Here is a 16,131-nt window from a genome sequence, read left to right on the forward strand (position 1 = left end):
GACAGCTGGGCGAGGCGCTCCCACAATTGCTGGCCTTATCAAAGTCCTTTTAATACAACTCTAATTGATTTCTTGATGTCATTGCTTCGGCGCTCGGATCTCCAGCTGTTGACTATCCCCACGACAGCATGAAAGGTGGTGATTTTCCAGAACCCCGCTTCAGTTGAAGGGACCATCAGGTTTCCACTTCCTGAATGCACATTCAGAGGCAAGAAAACCATGTTTTCTTTGAAGAGAAACCAGCACCAGTCATGGCTTGTACTAAAAGTCAACAACCGACTAATTCGGGAAAGTTAATACATGCAAATATTTGTTTGGGTTCTCAGGGCTCCATGCAAGGCTGGAGACACTTATTCTAAAGGAGCCTCTTTGGGATAATGATCGATGTACTGAATTTCATCCAAAGCTCCAAGCCAGAGCAATGCTGCCCGGCCGCAAATCACTCCTCCCAGACTCCTCACACTTATTTCTGGAGGAGCTGTGCCCTTGGTAATTCTGAGCACACACTGATCTGTAAGCAGAGGCCAATGAGGATCCTTTGGGCACGAGCTTCCACCATCATTAACCCAGTCTTCTCATTTTAGGACATGCCTACGTGGATGTGTTACCTCATTGGGAAGAAAACACAAAAATATAAATCGACGTCAGTGGATCCACACCGAGCTGTGCCACGTATTTCACGTGACAGCCAGAGTGCGTATTTTTCTCTACCTCCCCCGATGCACCTTTCATCCCGTCTTCTGGAATTCTCACTGATGCAGGTTGGGGTTAACAAGCATTTCAAGACACTATTTACCTTCATGTACCAGAAAACTTCCCTTGTAGGAACCCCTCATTCTCCCCCAAGCTGCATTGATAAACTAGTCTCTGGGATTCCAAAAACGTTCCCGGTAAAAAAAAAAAAAAAAAAAAAAGGTTCCCGGTACTAGCTACCTCTTGCTGCATAACCAACTACTCCATAGGTTAGCGTCTTCGAAGAGCAATCAACACTTATTATCTCATAGTTTCTGCAGATGGGCAATTTGGGAGCGGCTTAGCTGGAAGGTTCTGGTTCAGGGTCTCTCGCGAGGTTGCAGTCAAGATGCCAGGCTAGCCTGCGGTCGGCTGAAGGGCCAGCTAGAGCTGGACCAGCCACTTCTAAGACAGCCTGCTCACAGGACTGACGAGTCAGCGTGGTTGTTGTTAGGAGGACCCGGTTCTTCATCACATGGACTTCGCCACAAGGTTGTTTGAGCACCCTGACAGCATGGCCGCTGGCCTCCCGGGCAACAGATCTGAGAGCGAAAGCAAGGAGGAAACCACACTGCCTTTCATGAGCTGGACTCTTCCATTTCTATTTCTAAAGATTTTATTTATTTGTTTGAGAGAGAGAGAGAGAGAGAAGGCACAAGTGGGAGGAGGGGCAGAGGGAGAGGAAGCAGCAGGCCCCCCGCTGAACAGGGAGCTGGACAAGGGGCTCGATCCTAGGACCCCGGGATCATGACCTGAGCTGAAGGCAGACACTTACCTGACTGAGCCACCCAGGCGCCCCTCTATTTCTATTTCTTTTCTTTTTTTTTTTTTTTCTATTTCTATTTCTAATCAATATTCTGTGGTTACGCAGGCCAGACCTAGTTAATGTTGAAGGCGTCTGTGTAAGGGTGTAAATACCACAAGATGAGGGCCGTTGGGAGCCACTGCTATGGTCTTACTCAACTTTAGCTGGGCTCCCCCTCCCCGGCTTTTGCATGTCAAACTCATTCTGCTCAAAACCCACCATCTGCCCCCCATAACATGAGACGTACAATCCTTGCCAAACTTCCGATCCCATGGCCCTGCGAGGTCTGGCTCCAAACCCACCTTCTACCCTCACCTCCCACCCCTCTCTCTCGTACTCACTCCTTCCCAGGCACGCTGGTCTTCTTCTCTCTTCCAAAAAACACCAAGCTCTTCCACCCCCAGGGCCTTGGCCTTCACTGTTTTATCTGGAAACACCCTCTGCCAGGACGTCATTTGGTTCCCTCCCATGCTTCATTTCATTTCTCAGCTCAGATGTCCCCCCTCCCACCTCAGAGAGGCCTTCCATGATCCTCTCATCCCTTCACTCTCTCTCCCCTTTCTTTTGCTTTGTGTTTCTGAATAGCAACTGTCACAACCTAAAATTTGTAGTCTCCCCCACACCACTATAAGCGCCGTGAGGCTGGGACTGTCTCTGGAGTCTTATTCCCTGGTTTGGCTCCAGTGCGTGGTACATGCTTGAAACCCAATTGCTGTACGGGATCCCTGGGTGGCGCAGCGGTTTGGTGCCTGCCTTTGGCCCAGGGCGCGATCCTGGAGACCCGGGATCGAATCCCACGTCGGGCTCCCGGTGCATGGAGCCTGCTTCTCCCTCTGCCTGTGTCTCTGCCTCTCTCTCTCTCTCTCTCTCTCTCTCTCTCTCTGTGACTATCATAAAAAATAAAAAATAATAAAAAAAATTAAAAAAAAAAAAGAAACCCAATTGCTTATTTGCTGAACAAATGAACAAGCAAATGAATGAATCTCTACCAAGAAAGGATAGGACTAGATCCATGAGCAGACTGGTGCTGGTCTGAGGGCTGTTACTGGCTCATGCCAGAAAGTTCAGAAATTGAGTGTAAACACTGAGAAAATGTTATGGCACCTGACCTCGCTTTGACATCCAACCTACCCATCAGGGGCCAATCCTGGAGAAGCAAGTAGCAAGTAACCACTGGAGACCACATTGGTGGTGCTGGCGAACCACGTGCGCCACATACTGCCAGCTAGTCATGACAGGGGGACCATGCTGCAGTGGAAGGCGTTTTAAACTCAGCCAGCTACGATCCCAATGCACGTAAAATTCAGCTTGCATTTCTTTCATTGAAAAATTATTTAAGTGCAATTGTGGCTTTTCAGGATAAATGGTGTGTGTTAAATTCTGAAAATGCAGTATCACTTGCTTCATTTTAAATAAAAAGAGTCCCCCAAGCTTTTACCTTCACATAAAACTGTAGGCTCTGCAGGACTCTTCAATGCAAGACACTGGCTTCCAAGGTTCAGGTCAAGACTTTATTTTTCTTCTCAAATAATGAGGTGATATAATCCTTGAGTAAAAATGTTATAACTGGAGAGCCCAGAATACAAGGTCCAGGTTTCAGTGATATGCCAAAATATAGTACCTGCCACCAAAAGAGACTTTGAGGGGCACCTGGGTGGCTCAGTCGGTTGAGCATCCGACTCTAGATTTTGGCTCTGGCCATGATCTCAGGGTTACAGGATTGAGCCCCGTGTCAGGCTCCACGCTGGGTATGGAGTCTGCTTCGGATTCTCTCTCCCTCTCCCTGTGCCCCTACCTCTGCTCCTGCTCTCTCTCTAAAAAGAAAGAAAGAAAGAAAGAAAGAAAGAAGAAAGAAAGAAAGAAAGAAAGAGAAAGAAAGAAAGAAGGAAAGGAAAGGAAAGGAAAGGAAAGGAAAGGAAAGGAAAGGAAAGGAAAGGAAAGGAAAGGAAAGGAAAGGAAAGGAAAGGAAAGGAAAGGAAAGGAAAGGAAAAAAGAAGGATGCCTGGGTGGTTCAGTGGTTGAATGTCTATCTTTGGTTCAGGTCTTGATCCTGGGGTCCCGGCATCAAGTCCCGCGTTAGGCTCCCCATAGGGAGCCTGCTTCTCCCTCTGCCTGTGTCTCTGCCCCCCTCTCTCTCTCTGTGTCTCTCATGAATAAATAAGTAAAATCTTTAAAAAAAATAAAAATTTGAAAAAAGAGACTTTGAGACACCTCCTTGGACTACGGTATCCGAATAGGATGCAAAGTTGTATTTTCTTAAGCTGCTATTTCAAATGAGACTGTGCTACATGCATGTAGTATTTTAAGCATCATTTTAAGTCTCTTTGAAGCCATCGGAGCGTCCACTGTCTCTCGGGATCACTGGCTCTTCTTGGGTTTCTGCCGTCCATGAGTTAGAAGCGGACGGTGCTCACCCTTGCAGAGCTCCCGTTCCCGTGAAGTGGGGTAATGAGTCTTTGGGTGGGCTCCTGCCTGGGGGCCACGAGGCCCTGCGTGGGTTCCTTATTCATTCTTGCAGCTGCCACCTTGCCTGGGGCTGCTCGGTGCTGGCTCCCGCCTCCCTATTCAGAAACCCAAGTGCTGGGCCCCTTGGGGTCACCTGGCATCTTGCTTTCTCCACGACAAGTCTTCGCAGAATTCCTCCTTCAAGCTTTAAAGAAGGGAGTCAACTGGCCTGGAGAGTTCTGTGGAGGGGAGTTGGGTTGAGCCGGGAGGCCTGTGTGCTTTTAGAAGGGAGGAGCGGGGGCAGCCCGGCAGGCCCAGGGGTTTAGGGCCACCTTCAGCCCAGGGCGTGACCCCAGGTCCCGGGATCGAGTCCCACGTCAGGCTCCCTGCATGGAGCCTGCGTCTCCCTCTGCCTGGGTCTGTCTGTCTGTCTCTCTCTCTCTCTGTCCCTCATGAATAAATAAATAAAATCTTTTTAAAAAATTAAAAACAAAAAAAAGAAGGGAGTAGCGATGGCGGGAGGGGCAAAGCCACATCTCGGAAGGAGTCCGGGTGGCTCAGGCACAGGGACCCCTAGCGCACAGCACATCCTGGGGCCGGTGCCGCCCGGGCCCCCCAACGCTGTCCCCGAGGAGCTTGCCGTCCGATGACTCGCCAGCCTCCGTCCGTCCGTCTGTCCCGGCGGTGCTGCTGCCAGTGAGTCGGGACACCCGCCGCCCGCAGCTCCGCAGCAGTTTGCCCTCCGGCCGCCTCCCTGGGGACCCGGCTCTTCCTACACACGCTGACCGCGGGGCCTGCCGCAGCGGGTCCGGAGGGGGGGACCCCTGCCTCCTTCCCCCGGAGGAGCGAGTCCTGCACACCCAGCCCGGGGGCAACGGTAACGCCCCGAGCCCGGGACACGGACCCGCGCGGCAGCCCCGGTTTTCCCTTCCCCAGAGAGCGGGGCCTGGGCGCCGGTTGCAGCAAGCACCGGAGGGCCCCGACCCACAGGGTGCCCCGAGGGATGGGGCATGCGCCTCCAGCCCTTTGGGACCCTCACCCCCCCGCCACGGCCAGTACCCGCCCGGGTGGTAGCCCCTGGAAGCGGGGCCCAGCCCTCACCTGGATGGAGTCAAGGCTCCTGAGAGGAGGCGCTGCCCTCCCTCGGCCGGCGGGCCCTGGGTGCCGTCCGGGCCTCCGAATAAGAGACAAGTGGAGGGAGTGTGGGGACAGACACACACGGGGGAGGCCAGGGGACCACGGAGGCAAGGGCCGGAGGGAGGATGATGGCCCCCCGAAGCGGAGGAGGCAAGAAGCAGACTCTCCCAGAAGCTTCTCGGGGGCCGGGGTCGGGGGGCAGCTTGATCTTGGGCTTCCAGCCTCCAGTTTGGGGTGATCTGTCCCATCAGCCCAAGGAAACTAGCGTGGGAGCCTGCAGCCAGCAGAGAGCACAGCCTGAGCACCGCAGTGACGGCCACGTGAAAGGGGGTGCCCCGATGACCGGCCCACGGGAGGGGCCCTGGGGACACCGAGGGGCGGCAGAGCCAGACGCACAGACCTCAGATCTCAGCTTTGCCTCTTGGCCCTGAGTGCCTTTAGGCCATTTGACCTCTCCGTGCCTCAGTTTCCCTGCTGTGAAACAGGGATGACAACAGCACGCACCACCTGGGTGGAGAGGCTTCGTACAGCACACAGAGGGATGTCGGGCAGGGGCCCAGGGCCGCACGCGTATTTGCTGTTCTTATTCCCATTTGGGTCGAGGACCGTGAGGGAACCAGCTGGGGCTGGATGAAGCGGGTGGGTGAGGAGGGGTTGGCGTGGGACTTGGGAACACGCTGGGGAGGGACGGCGGGTCACTGCCCTGCGGGTACCAGTGCTTGCCCAGGGCCTGGGGTGAGCGTGACAGGCGTGAGTGTGTGCTCGTGGAAGGGAAGTTGAACCCCTGCGGCTTACAAGAACCAGGAAGCTTGTCACATAGTTGGCTTTCCCTTGGCTTTTTTTTTTTTAATTTATTTTTATTTTTTAAAAGATTTTATTTATTTATTCCTGAGAGACACAGAGAGAGAGAGAGGCAGAGACACAGGCAGAGGGAGAAGCAGGCTCCATGCAGGGAGCCCGACGTGGGACTCGATCCCGGGCCTCCAGGATCACGCCCTGGGCTGAAGGTGGCGCTAAACCGCTGAGCCACCCAGGGATCCCAATGAATAAAATCTTTTAAAAAATCTTGTTTCTTAGACTTTTCAAGCATTTATTTCTCTGGACGAGACATGGACAGCCATCTGAGTGAGCCTGTTGCAGGTACGGTGCCTTATATTGGCGGCGCAGTGACACAGCGAAAGAGCTGTGCGTTTGGGGCGGCAGCTCCTTCACCTACTGTGGGGTGGCCTTGGGTGATTTGACCTCTCCCACGTCTGGTGTTCTCACCAAAACAATACCCACGATTGAGCAATAATAATACCCACAGTGAAGGGCTGTCCCAGTGCATGTAGAGAGTCTAGCACGGGCCAGGACGTGGTGGTTGCCAAATAAACAGCAAATCCTATTGCTTTTGGATACTGTTTTGGTGTTTTTTCTTTTTTAAGATTTTATTTTCAAGTACTCTCTATGCCCAATGTGGGGCTTGAACTCATGACCCTGAGATCAAGAGTCGTGCGCTCCACCGACTGAGCCAGCCAAGCGCCCCCATCGCTTTGATACAACACTTCCAAATGCACTAGGGACGTGTTCCAGATGCAAACACGCCTGTGACCCGCCACCATTTCTATCTTTTCAGATGAGGAAACAGGTGACCGCTGTACGTCAACTGCAAGCCCTGTGCTCCTTCCACCCAGGGTCTGTCCCCACCCTCCCGCATCAGTGGCTCAGGCGGCAGCCTGCTGAGGGCCGGCCCGTGACGGAGGAGCGCAGACTAGGAGCCCGGGGGAGAGGACTGAGCAAAGGGGAGGTGGGAGGATGCAAAGGACGTTGCTCATTTTGCCCCGACCGTCTTTGGAGTCGCAGTCCGTGCGTTGGGCTGTCTGCAGCAATCCGGGGACACCCTGGCCATCGAAGTGAATCCCGTTGGAGCTCTGTGAATGAGGAGTGCTCCTCAGACCCCAAAGAAGCAGTTTTTCCTTTAGCCACAGACAAAAAGGGGTATTTTTACCGGCCCGTTGTATGAATTATTGGGGTGATTTCTTCTCACTGTTAACATCTACGGCCGCGCCCGACTCCCGGGAGAGTGTGCGGTGAGTAGCTGCTGGACGCCCCCCCAGTCGACGCGGGTATTTTATTCTCACTGGAGCATTTGTGTTCACGCAGGGCGAGTGTTGAGGGAGGGAGGCCTTGGGGGGTTAGTCACCACGAAGGGTGGAGAAGTTAGCGCAGCTGGGTCTGCCTCTATTCCGCTCACCATGCGAGGGTTGGCTTTGCCTATTGTTCTAGGCCACATATTTCTTTCACCACAGATTCCTCCAACATGAGTGAAAAATTGGAATGACAGCATGGGAAGGTCTAGTAACATCTGTCTGTCACAAAGGAAGCGTGATAGCTGCCAACCCATTGTTTGGAAGAATCAAGGGAATGGCTCAAGGTCACGGTGGAAGAGGTCAGTGTTGCTTTCCATCTGGCAGGGGCTGGGTGGGCGGTGGGGAGCCGCGTCCCCACATGGGCTGCTCACGGGCTGGGCTAACTTCCGAGGGCAGCCGCCACAAATTACCGCCAACCAGAGCGACTAAAACAACAGGAATTGATTTTCTCACAGTTCTGGAGGCCCCAGTCTGAAATGCAGGCATTGGCAGGCACATCTCCCTCTAAGGTTCTAGGGGAGACATCACGTCTCTTCCAGCTTCTGGGGGTTCTGGGGCTCCTTGGCTTGTGGCAGCATCGCTCCGACCTGCCTGTGTCTCCGTGTGGCCTTTCTCCCCATGTGTCGCCGCTTCTGTGTCTCCTCCTCTTAGAAGAGCCCTTGTCACGGTATCTAGAGCTCACCCAGTTCATCCAGGATGATCTCGCCTTACGGTCCCAAACTTGCTTACATCCGCAAAGACCCTTCTTCTTCCAGAGAAGATCATTTTCACAGGGACTGGGATTCAGGACTTGGACTTCCCATCTTGGGGGCCGCGGTTCAATCCACTCCGGGTGGGGTCGGCTCCAGCTGCTCTCTGAAGGGATGTTGATAAAACAATTGAGAATTTCCCAATTGATCCCACGCATACTCCTTGCCTCCTGTTTATATATTTTTTTAAGATTTTATTTATTTATTCATGAGAGACACAGAGAGAGAGAGAGAGAGGCAGAGAGACAGGCAGAGGGAGAAGCAGGCTCTATGCAGGGAGCCGGACGTGGGACTCGATTCCGGGACCCTGGGGTCACACCCTGGGCCAAAGGCAGATGCTTAACCGCTGAGCCACCTGGGCTGCCCTCCTTGTTTCCTGATTAAACAGGGAAAATATTCAATTTAAATTTGTGTGCCTAGAAATTCTTATTCATTTCGGTGAAGGTAACAATCATGAAATCTTTCCATTTTTGAAAACTTCCCCGGGAAGATTTTGGATTGTGGATCACCGCAGAAGGATTTTTCTCAGGAGCCAATGTCATATCTTTAAATTCCTTTTCTGTTCCATATTAGAAAATCTCTTCTAACATCTGATACGTCACATTGTACTTTTAAAAAAGCCACCTGGTGGCTCGGCCGGTGGGGCATCTGCCTTCCACTCGGGTCATGGTCCCAGGGACCAAGCCTCAAATCGGGCTCCCTGCTCATGGGGAAGCCTGCTTCTCCTGCTTGTGTTTTTTCTCTCTCTCTCAAATAAATAAATAAATGAAATCCTTTTTTAAAATGCCGACTTTTACATTGACTAAGTTTCATTTTTATTATAAATAATTGACTATCTCCAAAGATGTTGTCATGGAAGGTAGATGAGACATTTCTATCGTTTTGAAAAGAAACAATAAATGTGTTTTATTAAAATATTTTCTTATAGGAAAAAACTAAAGATCAGGAGGTCATCTGAAGGAGAACAGATGGATAGGGACAAACGATCATTTCGAAGTTATCAGCCTTTTAAATCCAATGAACTTAGACCTTCTTCCTCTGAGCATCACACTCAGAGGAGAGATGCCAAGCAATTCCTAGTCAAATCTGGGTAATTAAATATCCAAAATATTAACTCACCTTTGCTTTTATTTTTCCCAGGGGACAAAGTCCTGGTCTCTGGGAACACGAGAATTCTTTTATTATGACCCTATTTGTCATAGCATGGTTTCTAATTAGACAATTCAGAAACATCCTAAATATGCATCTGCAAGGAAAAGCGTAAGTAAATGCTGGTCTAGTCATGACCCAGTGCTCCACACCAGCTACAGAGATGCCCAACTCACAATGAGGGGGGGAAAGCAAGTTGCAGAGAAGGATCCCATGCACTTAAAAGTTGAAAACATGCACAACAATGCTATATCTTTATGGTACCTGCACATAAAATAAGAAGAGTAGTAGAAAAATATACATGTTTCCAAATGCAATGCATTCGATTCAGGAGAAAGATCCATCTGGGAAAGTGAGCAGGAAGGAACTGATGCCAGGAGGACAGTAGGTGCTGGGTTTTATTTCTCGAAAAATATTATGTAGAAAATATGAGAAGATGTTAGGGTTTGCTAGAGCGGAATGGTGGGCATGTGGGGCTTTGTTATTAATCCCTGTATTTTTCCAGATGTTTAAAATATTTTTTTAAGATTTATTTTTATTTATTTATGATAGACATAGAGAGAGAGAGAGAGAGGCAGAGACACAGGCAGAGGGAGAAGCAGGTTCCATGCCGGGAGCCCAACACGGAACCCGATCCCGGGACTCCAGGATCGCGCCCTGGGCCAAAGGCAGGCGAGAAACCGCTGAGCCACCCAGGGATCCCCTAAAATATTTCTTAATTTAAAAAGTAAGTTCCCTGTCTCCCACTGGCTGAGGACACCATGTGTTCAAAGTGTACTACCGTTGACCTGATGGGGAAACAATTGATTTTGGGATCGTGAGTTCAAGCCTCATATTGGGCGAAGAGACTCTTGATCTTGGGATCGCATTGGGCGGAGAGATTCCTTTAAAAAAGAAAAGGAAAAGAGAAGAGAAGAGAAGAGAAGAGAAGAGAAGAGAAGAGAAGAGAAGAGAAGAGAAGAGAAGAGAAGAGAAGAGAAAGAAGAGAAGAGAAGAGAAGAGAAGAGAAGAGAAGAGAAGAGAAGAAAGAAAAGAAAAGAAAAGAAAAGAAAAGAAAAGAAAAGAAAAGAAAAGAAAAGAAAAGAAAAGAAGAAAAAGACATGTGGACCAAACAAAGGAGGTCCAGAGAATGAATCAAGATACCTGGCCTCTGGTTATGCTTCAGGCACATGGTAACTCTGTAATTTTAGGCAACTGTTTGAACCTCAGTGTCCTCATCAGTAAAATAGGGATAATCTCTCTCACCTACTTCACAGGGAGGTAGTGAGGGCAAAATGAGGCCATAATAACTGGAGCAAGAAGACGTTGTTGGGATAATTGCTGCTAATGACTGAGCAGTTACTGTATTTTCAAATAGGCAGTAAACATTCATTATTGTAAACCTATTAATAACTCTATGATGTAGGTATTATTGTATGGATTTTTTTTTTGTCATGTAAAAAAAATAGTAAGGCTCAGAGGCAGACGGTTTTCCCAGGTTCTTCCCTCCAGAACCAATCCCTGCCAATAAGGAAGGGGCAGTGACATGAGGGTGAGGGTGACCCTGGTGATCCAGCACAGGGAGTTCTGACCAACAAAGACGATGGTGAGCGGCCAGGAGAAGCAGATGCCCTGAGACATGGGACGTCTTGCAAATGCAGAGTCAATCGGTCTGGTGGCGGCAGAAACCAAAGGTGAGAGAGGCTGCTGGGCCAGGGAGGGTGTGCCTAGGGGACGCCATGGTCCATAGGGGATTTAGGCTGGGGGTTTGTGGAAGTTATAAATCAGCAGAGGCCAGGAAGCAGCAGGAAGCAGGGTGGTGTTGGCCAGTGACGGTAGGAACAACGGAACAACGGGAGGAACATGCTAGATGTTCAGTGTAGAAATCCCGTTCTTTCCTTTCAAACCTGCAACACCCACCGCGCCCCCTCCCGCCCTCCAGTGACTGGATGGCAACTCCACTTTCCAGTTGCTCAGGGCAAAGTCCTTTGAGTCATTTTGACTTCTCTGGGTTTTTTTTCTTTTTCCATATCCCATGTCCAACCCATCAGATAATTTTGTTGACTTTACTCAAATTACAGCCAGAACCAGACCACCTTGTGCCATCTCTGTTACAGCCATCTGGTCTGAGCTTGGATTATCACACAGGCTTTTCTTTAAGATTTTATTTTTAAGTAATCTCCACACCCAGTGTGGGGCTGGAACCCACAACCCTGAGACCAAGAGTTGCGCAATCCCCCGACTGAGCCAGCCAGTCACCCCATCACACTGGCTTTTCAACTGGCCGGTTCCCAACCAGAAGTGAGAGCGTTTTTAAAAAATTTTTTTAATTGATTTATTATTTTTTAAAATTTTATTTATTTTAGAGAGCGAGTGAGCATGCGCGAGAGAACATGAGTGGGAAGGGCAGAGGGAGAGGGAGAGAGAGACTCTCAAGCAGACTGCACACTGAGCGTGGAGCCCCACATGGGACTCAGTCCCAAGACCCTGAGATCGTGACCTGAGCTGAACCAAGGGTCTGACGCTTAGCTGACTGCGTGACCCAGGTGCCCTGAGAGTGTTTTTTTTGTTTTTTTTTTTTAATGTCAGATGTTTATTTGAGGTGCACACCATCTCCCAAAGCCTTCCCAAGCGTCCCTATTTACGAGCACCCTCAACCTCTCAGGCGTTGCCTCCTACCGTTCCCCCCCGAGTCCATTCTGTTCCAGCCTCCTGAGCGTCTCTGCCCTCCCCAAGCACCAGACACCCTCCTGTCTCAGGCCTCTGATGCTCCTCTCCTGGGCGGCTTTCCATCCAGATGTCGCCCTGGCTCATCCCAAGCCTCCTCAAGAACCTCGCCCAACCCGGGGGAGGTCTTCGCCACCCCCAGTTCCAAGCCTCACTCCTCCACTTCTCCCTCCCCTCATTGTTCGCCGCTGCCTCTACCACCCCCAGTCTCCACATACTCTAGGGCTTACTTATTTGGGACACAGCCTGTGTCCCACGCTAGACTCCAAGTTCCACGTGGGCAGGAATTTTCGTTGGTTTCACTCACTGTGTGTCCCCAGGACCTGGAACAGAGCCTGAGAACACATGTTTGTTGAATGAATGAATGAATGATCAGATTATTCTCCTCTCTCCAGCAGCCTGGAAGGCCTTGTTGACACCATACATTCCCTTTCCAACTGGTCCTGTGCCATCCACAGCCCCAGACACATCTACAGGGGGGTGCAAAAGGAGGGTTCAACTGGTCCCTTTAGCCAGAACATTCCTCCCCCTGCGGAGGTCACACATGGACGCTCTAGGTGGTGTTAGTCGTTTGAGCACATGTTAGAGGTCTTCAGGGGCCGTGGGGGGAGGGGGCCCTCGCTTCTGGAACAGCCCCCTGTGCCCGGCATGGGACTTTACTCCTGAAAAGTCTGCATCCGTGGGACGTGGGACGGTAGAGGCAGTAGGAGAGAAGGGAGCGGAACGAACCTGGGAGAAACAAGGCCTCAGGGCTGAGCGTGGGACTGGGGGTGCGGTTGAGGCCGGGAGCCCTGGACACAGAGGCTCAGCACACGGCGCTTCGCGTCCCTGTGGGACAGGACGACCGGAGGAGCGGGAGCGATGGGGCGCAAGGCGGGGGGACCCAGGCTGGGACACACGTCCGCGGGCCCCAGCCAAGAACGACCGGCAGCCTTCACAGCAGCGGGGCAGTCTGCATACTTCCACTTCGAGATTTTGAATTCATGCTGCATCGTCGCCCACTAACGGGGCTGCATCGTTCATACTCGCGGACCCTGAGGGCGCGGGGCCCAGGACACCCGCTGACCCACGCTCAGCTGGGGGGGGAGCACGGGGAAGAGCAGCCCCTGGGAAGCAAGTCCCCTGGCACCCAGTGGGTCCCGCAGGAGCCCAGCCCAGCGCGTCTGGACTGCTTCCCCCTCCTCCACTGGACTTTAATTAGTAAAAAAAAATTTAAAGTCCAAATGCACATTATTCCCCGTGGAAGCCTCGGCGCCAGCAGCCCCACGCGCTGAGTACTAAGTAAACGCGGATGCCCACGGGGACACCCAGGCCCCCAGGCCCCCAGGCCCTGTTCTTGGCTGGGAACTTAGGGGGCCTATAGGGCAGAAGCTCCGCTCTCAAGGGCTCTCCCTGGAGAGACAAAGTCAGGGGGTGGCCGGGCCTTGGGGCCCCACTTTCCAGGCCCAGTTAACCCGGGGCGGGGGTAGGCGGCTGCACCCAGGCACCTCGGGGACAGTTGTCCCCTTGCACTGGCGGGCGGTGCCCTGGGGCGGGAGCAGGTGGGGGACACGACCGCACCCCGACCGAGCTGAGGGCCCTGTTCTCTGTCCCTGGGCCGCGTGGACGCGGCTAGTTTTCTGCTAGAAAAAGGTTGCTCCCTAAGCAGCTGCTGGCCATTCCTACAAAGACACTGTAGCCCGGGGAGGTTAAAGGACTCACCTGAGGGATGACTTGTAAACAGAAGGGGACTCCAGCCCCCCGCCTTTCCACTCTGCTTCTCCGGTTAGGACACAGGCACCCGGAGTTCCTGGCGTCCCGATTGAACAGAAGCGGAGTGACAGCGAGGGCGGCAGGTGCTAAGGGCTCTTCTGCTCCCAGCGTCCAGCTTTCCGGAGTGGGGGGCGGCGGGGGGAAGACCCGGGGGGGCATAGGGCTGGGGGCCCCACGGGGGCTGGGGGTGCAGCAGCAGCTCAACCACCAGAAGGGGACAGGGGGACAAAGGCGCAGGGCCTGGCCACTGTCTCCAGACCCGGTAGGGAGCTGAGGGCCGAGGGCACGGAGCACTGAGATGTCCCAGGAGCAGGAGTGACAGGCTGCCAGGGACACAGGCCGCGGGGAGGGTGGCCAGCAGTGGCAGCTGTAACTGCTCCCTCGCCTGGCTCCTGTCCAGTGCCGGGAAGTCAGGAGCCACGCAAGACCTCGTTAGCCCTTGTGACCAGAGGGCAAAGAAGTCCCAAGGTGCCACCCGTCTCACCCCGTTCCTCAGCTAGGCCTTTGCCCCTCCACTTCGGCAGGTGCAGTTGCTCCTTTCCCGTGGATGTACTTCCTGTGACCACTTCTAATTCGCCCCCAATCAAGGGAAGAGGCAGATGTTTACACAGCCGACCATCTCATCTGGAGATGTGACCCAGATGTGATCTTTCCAATCAAAGGTCTGACTCATTGTTACACGCAATCATCTGTTTTATTTTAAAACACGTCCACACTGCATTAAACACCAACACAGATGTGACCAAGAAACCCACAGTCCTGTCCCAGCAGGCGGCGGGTCCAGTGTATGACTTGGGGCGGACGCTACGGTTCACAGTGAGAGGAGAAAAGCAAGGACACAAAAGACAAAACGGACTTTGTCCCCGACTCCAGTTCAGGAATCTGAGTGACGAAACAGAAGGCTCTGGAAGCTCACAAAGCCCTCCTAAGGCCCCTTCTCTCAACCAGCAGATATCCAAATTGGACCTTGGGGGGGGGACCAGCCCGACTGGGTTCGGGAGGCCTCGCTGTTTAAGATACCACCCCCCACGTTACTGCGGCGGAGAGAGAAATGCGCTGTGCTTTTCCAAAGGATAGTTTACTTTTTCATACGAGTTGCAAGGATAACAGACCTGCACAAGCACAACCGTGACAGAGCATCTGCTCAGCGTAAAATCTTTGTGTTTGGGTAAAAGAAGTCAACTGACCTACGGGAAGAAATGTACTGAGCTGAATGGATGGTGCCCACCTGATGGCAGGTGGGTCCTCTACTTTGACGACCTTTCCAATGATGACCCCATGTAGGGCGTGTGGTACGTGTCACCAAGATGGGCATTTCTTTTATTTTTTTACATCAAGTCTTTGAATCCACCTGCTTTCTTAAAATTACAGGATTATTATGATGTCCTACGTCTTTCCTCTGAGGCAGAAAGTAATGTTAGGAGCCTGACAGGTTCTATTTCTCAGGCCAGAGGCACACGCAGGATTTCCTTCTGTGTGGGGACCACCATGGTTCTCGGTTTCTGGTACATCTGAGCCTCGGGCACCATTGGGTCCCCAGCAGTCTCGTTGGCATCAGAGCCAAGACTTCCATATTCCAGAACAAAGCAGCCAATCTGAAGGGCTTAGAGGTCATGGAAAGGAAAAAGCCTGCCCCAGGAGCTCTGGCTCCCCATCGTCTGAGGGAAGAGGAGGCGGCAGGTGGGAGCAAGCCTTTGAGTCACCAAGCCATCGCTGGAGAAGGCAATAAGCAAGCCTAGAGCCTGCCCGATGACCTTATTGCGATAAACAAATCCCTTCTCCAAACCATAGACTTCCCGTTTATGACCTAACACGGGCGCCTTTGAAATTATTTATCTGGGCCAGGGAAAGGCAGTTGGTCATTACATATTATACAAGTTTAGATTTTTCTATTTGATTATTCACATGAAGTTAGGCTTTAAAAAAGCAGGCCAGATTGGAATGTGTACATTTCAACAGATCGGAAATTGCAAAATGCTTCTGCTGTTTATGAACGTCGCACTCAACTCAAGGGCTCCACTGGTATAAATATTTCCAGGCTTGATTGCATTTTAACAATACGAGAGAATGGTCAGAACGGAGATGGGAGCATAATTTCTAACATCAATTAAATTATATTGTCTTAGTTACAAATCAGTTTACGTGGTTTTGCTCCATTTTCTAGGCATTGTGTCTTTTGAATCCTCTTTTGCAAAATTTATATTTAAAAACATTTTCAGAAGACAGATGCCTGCCTAGAGGAGCAAGTCTTGTGAACTGTCTTTCCTTGGGTTACTTTTGGTAAGTGGAGGGATCACCATGGATTTGGTAGTGGGATCGCCAAGCATTTCCATGGGTCATCTTCTCCCACATGCTTGGGGACGGGGAAGTCGGAAACTCTCTTTTAAATGTGTTGGTAGAAGGGCACAATTCTTCAGCTCTTTAGGGCCTGTGGAAACAGAGAAAAAGGTGACTGTCACTTCTCTTCCTGGCACTGTAAATAGTAATCCTGTGAGTCATGGTCCTATTGGGTCCTATTGTCCTTTTG

At 51.6% G+C, this 16,131-nt stretch overlaps 1 protein-coding gene across 2 annotated transcripts in view; it reads right to left on the reverse strand.

Moving 5' to 3' along the window:
- Positions 1–14,276: 14,276 nt before the first annotated feature.
- Positions 14,277–16,131, reverse strand: part of PDPN (podoplanin) — a 29,832-nt gene continuing 27,977 nt past the window's right edge. For both annotated transcript variants that reach the window (XM_025447514.3, XM_025447513.3), the window contains exon 6: positions 14,277–16,032. In XM_025447514.3, coding sequence (XP_025303299.1) covers positions 16,026–16,032 — 7 coding nt within the window. In that variant the 3' untranslated portion in view covers positions 14,277–16,025. The remainder of the gene's footprint in view (positions 16,033–16,131) is intronic.

This window comes from Canis lupus, chromosome 2 (genome assembly GCF_003254725.2).
Source record: "Canis lupus dingo isolate Sandy chromosome 2, ASM325472v2, whole genome shotgun sequence".
Lineage (NCBI taxonomy): Eukaryota > Metazoa > Chordata > Mammalia > Carnivora > Canidae > Canis > Canis lupus.